The sequence below is a fragment of the Anthonomus grandis genome, chromosome 1, assembly GCF_022605725.1.
Source record: "Anthonomus grandis grandis chromosome 1, icAntGran1.3, whole genome shotgun sequence".
In the NCBI taxonomy this organism is placed as follows: domain Eukaryota; kingdom Metazoa; phylum Arthropoda; class Insecta; order Coleoptera; family Curculionidae; genus Anthonomus; species Anthonomus grandis.
Genome location: NC_065546.1, coordinates 6,773,328 through 6,782,817, shown reverse-complemented (window position 1 = coordinate 6,782,817; position 9,490 = coordinate 6,773,328). Strand labels below are relative to the sequence as shown.

The following is a 9,490-nucleotide window of genomic DNA, read 5'->3' as shown; positions in this document are numbered from 1 at the left end:
ACCTAAATCATAAAATAATAAAACGGTTGAATGTTTTATACGTTATAGCAATTCTTACACTTAGTTGAAATAATAATTGACAGTTTTATGTTATTTAGTGTTGTGGTAATTTATAGGGTTCTTTTGCTATCAAAATAAAACTACCAGAAAGTGTGTGCCTTTTGGTATTTTTATTTTAATTCAAAAAGAACCCAATAAATACCACAGCACTAAATACTATACAAATTATTAATTTATTTCAACTGAGTGTAAATATTACTCATTTCAAATATTTAACCTATTTAAATCGAATAAAAAAATATTAATACAAGCCATAAACATTTTAATTTAATACTATTTAATATTCAATTTAATTTGCCAGGCGGTTTAAAGCAATTCTTCACATCTTTAAGTTGAATTTATAACTCATTGTAGCTAGTCTTAAATATTTTTGGTTTAATGAAGCAATTCGTCAAAACGATATGTTCATATATTTATTGTTAACAGTAGAATTACTTAAATTAAGAATATGACCATTTCAATACAAATTACCAAAATGGTTCAATGTAAGAAAAAATAAATTTGAATTAAATAATTAAATTTCATTGCTTTAAAGAAAAAAATATTCCTTGCAAGAATATGATATTCTCAAATGAAATTTCAATATATTCTCACAATAAGTTATTTGTCGACTTAAACCAATTCTATAAACATCTTGAAATTGAAAATATAATATTCTTAAATTAAACTTTTATCTTCTTGCGGATATATAATCCTTAGATTTTCTCAAATAAAGTGTCTAATTCTCATTTTAAGTATCCTTTTTTTCTGTGTAGGAAAATCAGAAAACAGCAACAACAAAATATGAAACTCTGGATTGCGTTTTATACGATTAGAATTATAAGACCTGAAGAGCAATTAGATAGAGTAATCGAGGCACTCGTAAATATAAAATGAGAGGTCCGGGGCTTAAGGGCACTTATTATATGGTAACAACACAGTAATAAACGATCACGAAGGCGGATTTAAAACACCAAGTAGGGGAGAATGTTCCACAATCAGACAAAGCATGTAATTTTGAAATTCCCGCCGCAAGTTTGACGTTTTTCGTTCGGATAGTGCGGTTATAGACGCCGATGTGGTAAACAAATTTTGAACGCTGTTATCTTGGTTTTGTGCATTTTTTAATAAAATATCGTTTTTCAAGGTAAGTTTTTTCTATCGTTGATAGGATATTATAATATGCTCTAATTTTTCTTCTGAAACTAGTATTACAAAAACAACCTTTGTCGACCCTATTTTGTCGTCATTTTATAAGCAAGTTTACTTTTGTAGGTTATGTATGAAGGTCACAGTTAAATTTAATTTTGTATTGTAGGTTGTGTTCCACCTTCAGACAGCATGTTTGTTCCACAATCAGACACTGTCTGATTGTCGAACACAACGCTTGTTTGGAGTGTTGTTGAAAAAGTAATCGGTTTTGTAAAAATTTAATCTATATTTCAGGAAAAATGGCTCGAGGGCGTCAGCGAAAAAGCGATAAAGAGCAATTTGATGAACAATCCATGAGAGCTGCTGTTAGAGCAGTCACCGAAGAGAAGATATCTTTAAGACAAGCAGCTGAAAGATACAATTTAAAATTTCAAACGGTTTATGAATATGTAAAAAGGCAAAAACAGAATCCCACCAAAGAGATTAAAATGGCTCCAAATTATGCTTGTAGAAAAGTTTTTTCTGAAAATCATGAAAAAGCCCTAGCCGATTACGTATTAACTTGCGCAAAAATGTGTTACGGACAAACGGTCATTAATATCAGAAAACTGGCTTATGAAATGGCAACTATTAATAATTGTAAAATTTCGGAAAATTGGCAAACAAAGAAGGAAGCTGGACGCGAATGGTTTCTTGGATTTATGTCCAGACATGCAGAATTAAGTCTTCGCCAGCCGGAAGGATGAAGCCTCTGCAGAGCGACATCATTCAACAAACAAACAAACACAATGTTGGACTTTTTTTCAAAAATGTGGAAAAAGTGTTTCAGAACCATGGAAATTTTTACAGCGGTACAAGAATTTATAACTTAGATGAAACTGCCACCACAACCGTCCAAAAACCGAAAAAGATTGTTGCTCAGAGAGGGATCAAGCAGATCTCTTCCTGCACGAGCGCCGAACGAGGTTTACTGGTCACCCCAGAAGAGATGGTGCGAGGATATCCAGAGGGCCTTGGAAGAGGACTATATTCGGGAGTGGATGAATAAAGTCTTAAAACTGAAATCCAAAGTATTAAAATCGGGCGGACGAGATGGCCAGTGAAACTGAAATTTTATCCCCCCCGCGAATCCATTGATAACTATTACCTTTAAAAATATATTTAAAGTCTTTTTGTTGGGCATATTTTTCGTACAGGTTGATAATTTTTATGTACTTTTTTTGTTGACTTTACTACAAATTCATTATCTCACAAGGAAGCCTCAGATCAATATTATACAAGATAGTCTAACATAACATTTACATAAATTTATACAGAACGTAAAAAAAGTTAAATAAATTTCAAATTTCAATAAGATAAGGAAGGAAAGTATATTTTGATACAAAAATTATATGGTTAACGGATGTGATGACCTATTAGTTTATAACACCCTGTATAATAATCAAGGCGATTTGTTTACTTTATATGAACCTTGCTAAAGGAAACTCTTTTCGAAACTACGAAGGTCTTAAAGGGAAAATAAATATTTTATAAAACTATTATAATGTTTCTAGGTAGAATTTTAAATATACGATATTCAAATGTTAACATAATAAATAATATAATATATTTTACTTAAATCCTAACAAATGATTGCATCTTATTTAGTTTACTTGGGTCCTGTAAATAAAGAGAGGTAGCTTAATTTCCCTGAAATAAAGGAAGAGTACGTAATAACAACCGAGTTGAATTGTTATTTTAGAAATGTAAACCCTAGCACTTTAAAAACTGAATTAAAATAAATTTATATAAAAATAGATATTCAAGCTGATCAATAAAAATATGTAGAAAGAAAGTCCAATAGATATTAATAAGTGATTATCTTGGTCAACTATAGCTATCTACAATTTTTAAATAGTAATTTACATTTAGCTATGCTTAACCATAACAAAAAATCTATCTCCCGAAAATCCCATCCCCGTTCCTTCCCAAATACTGCGGCCACGTCTGTAATCGTTTCGGTAAAAATTTTGCACACTTTTCCTTTATTTTCTTGTCGAAAGTGCTGTCACAATCGCACTGGATTCTTATTCTATAAACTGTCATTTGCCCAAATCGCAGAGAAGCCAGTTGATTAAAATATATAAAATCTCCTCTTAAATTATCTTGCTCTTCTTGACATTGTTTTTCATATAATACTTTCTGGTCATGTGTAAGGACTGTTGAGGGTTTTGCTGCAAAACAAGAAAATACAGTGGATATAGGCATTATTTTTTTAAATCTTACCAAATTGTTGTATCTTTTCCTGAACACATTCTTCGATATCTCTCGCCATTATGGTCTCTAGTGATATTTCAGATGGGTGCCAATATTTTACAAATAATACATCTATCGTGTCTGAAGTATTGCTGACATTAAATGATTCCAATACTGCACCTAAAATATAAAACATACATTTGATGTTGTATACAGAATAGTGAAATAGGTAAACAGAAAAAAGGGAGATAGGTACACAGTGTATATACAAAATAGGTTGCACAGTATATACAAAATATTTCAAATTGTGATAATAAAATATTTTTTATAATAATAAATTTAATTTTAGCGATTATTCTTTCCAGTTATACACAGTTGATAATGTAAGTAAAGCACTTCAAAGCATTAAAATGAATGCCTGTGGGACTGATGGTGTAATAGCCAATATGATTAAACAGTGTAGCCCTTTCAGATCCTTTTATTACAAATATTGTAAATTGTTGCATTGAACAGAGTTATTTTCCGACTTTTTGGAATAATAGTGTAGGTTTGCCTTTACTTTAATTTAAATGCGATTATCCCAGACCTCCAAAATGGTTTTCGAAAAGCACACTCGACGGTTGGAGCTTTGGCAGTTGTTACACATGATATTATTCAAGCTTATAATGAAGGTTTAGAGAGCGTTCTAATACTTTTGGACTACCGTGAAATGGGGTGAATTTGATTTCGCGGGGCGACTTTGATCACCATATCAAAATATTTTACATTTAAATTTCCCGCGCATGTGCCGATTTTTTCCGTTCGGTAAAAAATCGTATTCAGTAATGGTGTAGCTAGTGATTCATGTGCATGTTTTTTGTCAGTTAAACGTTTTTTTTGGAGTTTGCGGCTCTCAAACATGTAAGTAATATTTAGACAAAAATATAACCTTTCAAAATTTGGCTGTTTTTTAAAAATACATGCAAATTGTGGATATGTGCGTGATATATTTAGTATCCTGAATAACTTGTATTTTTATAACCTCAAAATGAAGTTTGCGGCGTTGCCGGATTTTGTCAACTTTTAAGATTTATTGGATGGGGTGAAATTGATCAGCACATTGTAAAGCTTATATAATTTTAAGGGTATAGTACTACTAGTAATAATAATATTTTTGGTTTTAGAATATTGACATAATGCCGAGAGTTTATAAGAGAAAAGTTGGGGCCCGAAGGTACAAAGACTACGGTCAAGAGTCCATAGAAAAAGCGTTAGAAAAAAGGTCATAAATGAAGGGTGGAGTTTACGCGAAGCTTCAAAATGGTTCAAGATTTTTTACGGGACCTTAAATAATACGTACCATGGGCGTCATGTTAAAAGTAACGGCGGGCAAACCGTTTTTAGCTCCAATGAAGAGCAATCAATTCTTAAATGTGTTGCTATTTGTGGCGAATAGGGTTTTCTTCTTAATTTAACAGATTTAAGGCATATGGCAAAAAACCTGCTAGATACCCAAGGTCGTTCAGTGGCAAAATTTAAGGACAATTTACCCGGTACCGATTGGGTATTTTCGCTGTTAAAAAGACATAACAATGTAATAACTCAAAGGCTTGCAGCTAATATTAAAAGGGCTCGTGCTAATATTTCCAGGCAAACATTAACTGAATATTTTGAAAACCTTAAAACAACTTTAAATGGTATTCCGTCGTGCAACGTATACAATTATGATGAAACTAATTTGCTTGACGACCCTGGGCGCAAAAAACTAATATATTCCCGTGGAGTAAAATACCCTGAACGAGTGTGCAATTTTACTAAATCTGCAACCTCAGTGATGATGTGTGGTTCTGCAGCAGGAGTTCTTTTGCCACCATATGTAATTAGTCGAGCAGAAAAAATGTGGGCGCAGTGGACTGAACAACGACCAAAATTAGAACCCTGTTGCATATATAGATGCTGCGCAGTTGGATCACGATACAACCGAACGTCACATGGGTGGATGAACGCCGAAACTTTTAATGGCTGGTTTAAGTCTGCGTTTCTTCCACATGCCAAAAGACAGCAAGGGCGAAAAATTCTAATATGCGATAACTTAGCCTCACATTTCACAGAAGAAGTTATTAGACTGTGTGAAGAACATAACATTGGATTTGTATGCCTGCCAAAGAACGCGACACATTTATGTCAGCCGTTAGACGTAGGGTTTTTCAGGCCATTTAAAATGGCCTGGAGAGAAGTCTTGCTAGAATGGAAAAATACGTATCCGACCAAACCGAGTTAAATCCAAACCGAGTATTAGACAAGCTGCCTAGAGAAGATTTAATCAAGACCAAGCGCGGAACGTGTTGGTAAATTACTTACAGCAACAGAGATTTTTAAATGCTCCAACAAGACGAAATAAGAAGAGAACAAAACTTGATGTTCAGCCAGGGAAAAGTGTGACAGCCCAAAATGATTCCAACAGTTCAGACAGCGACATTGAAGAGCCTATAACAAATGATAATTCCGACGATGACATGACCGCCGACGATCTATTTATCCAGTTGTAGGAAAACGCAGAAATTGAATATTTGGAAGTGAGTCAAAGTGAGATCAAAATTGGGACATTTTTATTGGTTAAAGTGTTGGGGGGCATGCGAAAAAGTGTTAGCTATCGTTACATAGCTACAGTACAAAATTTCAATGAAAACGAATTCGAAGTTCTGGAACTAAAATCTGTCGATGGAAGAAAAACTGTTTTTAAACCACAAGAAGGCGACGAGTTTTCCATAGAGTTGGCAGATATAATTGCTATTTTGCCAGAACTTGTCGCTGAATGCGTCAAAGGTCAAATCATTTATCGATTCAAAAAAGCAGTAGATATTAAGGAGATGTAAATCCTTACTATACGTATTACTGCTTCTATCTATTAATTGAAAATTTGTTTCTTTACTCTTTAAATGTCTTTTATAAGTTATGTATTTTTAAACAAGCGTTTTTAATAAAGTATTAAAAACCTGCAATGTTTTTTTTTTAATTTACCTAAAAAATAACCAATTAGTGGAATTTTATGACTGATCAATTTCACCCCAAAACCTAGAATTATCTGTAACTTTTAAACGGATTGAACTTAAGCGGGGGTTAAATTGTTCATAATGCATTTTAAGGCATTGCAAGAAGAATACAATTATATGGCACTGATCAAAGTCAACCCCCTTTTGGTATGAAATTGATCACACCTTATTTTGGCATTTTTTTAAACAACTTTAAATTTAGAGCAGATACGATTGCAAAATCCTTTTACGGCATCCATACTTAACGTGCTTCACAGAAAAAATCAAAACCAATGACAGTGTACACTCTAAAAATACTAGGAATAAAACAAAGTTCGTGAATCCTAAATACAAAACAGCATTTTTTCAAAAAAGTTCTTTGTATACCTCTGTTCATCTTTATAATTCTTTGTCCGATTATATGAAAGTATTTACACCAAAAAAAATTAAATCTATGTTAAAGTCTATAATAATGAGTAAGCAAGTACAGGAGTATAATTTGACCCACCGCTAGTCTGTCGCCTGCTGCCCGGAGCGTGAAATTCTCTCATTAAAGTGACTATTTCTTCTTAATCTTATTGTTTATTTATTTATTTTTTGTTGGGTATATTACGGAAAAAAAAATTCAGGTTCCTTTGTATTTCCTTTTTTGTAAATTTTTTTTCTTTAATTACTGTTAACTATAAGTTAAGATTACATTATTTAAAGTGCGTTTCAAGTGCATAATTATTTGGCACATGTGTGTTATTTAGCTTTTAATTAAATCTGTTGGGGGGTTGAGTTTGAATAGCCCTAGGCTAGACTTCGCCAAATGATAGGTTAATAAACATATTATAATAAAAATATTATGTAATGAATTTTTGCAAATAAAAGTCGATTATTATTATTATTAGGTACAGAAATAAGGCAGATATTTAAGAAATTTAAAAATGACAGCAAAGTATACTAGTTGCGGTCGTACTAATTTTGAAGCAATATTAAAAGAAAATTCACAGATATAGCAATTCCTTTAGTATCAACTAGAAGAAAATCAAGCCAAGCAAAAAATAAAATAAATACAGGACCTAAAATGAATAAAACCGGATAAAAATATTCAATTTTTAGTATTAATCTATGTGAACTAAGACCACTATCGTATTACATGAAACATAAAGCTCTTTACTTAGAATCTATTATAAGATATTTTATATATTATTTAAAAAAAGCAAAATGACCTGGATGCGAGAAATGATCGTAAATTACTCATAAAAGTTCTTCATATAAATTTAAACTAAATTATGTTTATTATAACAATAATTATAATTTACATTGAATACTGTATATGGTAATTACATATACAGTGCAATACACATTTATGTTAGTGTTAATTATTGTCATTTTTTTTTATTAAATTATTAAACAGCTTATTATCAAAAAAAGCTTCATAATATTATTATTTTTCCGTCATATCAGAAACATTCACTACTAGTAAAAGATGTGTTGAGTTTATACTGGCTGTAGTTCATATAGACTCTTCAGAGAATTACCAATATATGTACTTTAATCAGGTCTTTCACTCATTATTTTGTTAATAAATAATGAGTGAATAAATATTTTTGATTGATTTCTTATTTATTCCATGGCTACTTTGTTATGCATGCCTGGCAAATTTCTTTCTTGTGTTTCGAAATGCCCATGAGTTAACATGCAACAGATATTCATAGGTAAACCGCTAACAGAGCCCCAAGAAGATTCACAATTTGCGCTTGCCTCTGAAAGTGGAAATACAATCCGCTGCTCGTGCCTGCGTTTAATTTGAGCCGGATGACTACCGTAGAGGGAAGTAAGAAACACGCTATCGGTCCTCTGTTTAACTTTTAATTTAAACTTAAAGTTTAAATTAAAAGTCTTCATAATTAAATTTCTTCATTTTCATGACCTGAATTGGCCGGGCGTGTATATATTATATGCCTACTAAAAATTGCTAGGTAAAATATCTTATTATTAGAGATACATTAAGAAAAGGACTATCTTTTTACTCCAAATATATAATTGGATATATTATATATTCTTTACGCTTTACCCTTGGAAAAAATGAGACCTAAAGCAATTTTTTGGGAAATAATTACCTAAAAATATCCTTAAATTATCTAAAGATGAGAAAACGGGATATCTGGTCCTAATTTCTATATGAACTACTGTTTACTCTTACTCAATTACTACTCTTAATAAGTGTTGTCACTACCGTAAAACGGGGTTACTTTGCACCATTTTTTTTAGTTTTATTTTATTAGTTGGGATGTAACGTCACTCGAAAGAAGATCTGAACTTTTTATTATAAATATCAATTGAGCAGGTTGTAATATAACTCTGATTATAGCTATTTGTTACGCATATTGCCTAATCAAGAGAACAAATTAGTTTTATTAGTGGTGCAAAGTATACTCCAAAAAAGTCATACTTTGCAACAATTAAATGCGAAAAAATGTTCGTGGGCCAAGTTTTGTGAATTTAAATCTACCTACCTACATATATTTATGAAACAAGCATAAAAGTAAAGAAAATTGCTACAATTTAAATGAACAAACTTTATTTTTAACATTATAATAGTAAAAATACAACGTTTGAAACTAATCCCACCGCAATTTGTCACATTCTGGGACAATGTACAATCCTCGTTTGGACATTTTCTTGGGAGGGCTAATGACGCCAATTACGTTGTCCCACGAATACCATATTTCGTCACGTCTTTCTGGCCATTCCCAAAACTTTATCGATCTGGCCATAGCATTGATCATCGCTCCATCGTTTTCTATTGCTGTTATCACTCCAGGATAAACATGATCTTCATAGGAAAATAAAACGTACTCACCAACAACTTTTTTAACATCATCTAATCCAGAGTTTTTGACTTTTTCGACAATATTTGTTCCAAGAGAACCTGAGACGAGTTTTTCATTAAATTCTTTTTCTTCTTCCATCTCTTGCATCTCATTTATTTCATCATCTGATGAATCCCTGCCCAGTGGAAAGTGGTCGTCCAAAACAATGTTCTCCTCTGAATCATCTACGAT

General features: G+C 31.9%; 1 protein-coding gene across 1 annotated transcript in view; it reads right to left on the bottom strand.

The window, feature by feature from the left end:
• Positions 1-593: 593 nt before the first annotated feature.
• LOC126738245 (uncharacterized) overlaps positions 594-9,490 on the bottom strand; it is a 45,379-nt gene continuing 36,482 nt past the window's right edge. Inside the window, exons 13-14 of the mRNA XM_050443520.1 lie at positions 3,457-3,606; positions 594-3,404 (exon numbers count right to left, since the gene is read on the bottom strand). Of these exons, the coding sequence (XP_050299477.1) occupies positions 3,127-3,404; positions 3,457-3,606 (428 nt within the window). The 3' untranslated portion in view covers positions 594-3,126. The remainder of the gene's footprint in view (positions 3,405-3,456; positions 3,607-9,490) is intronic.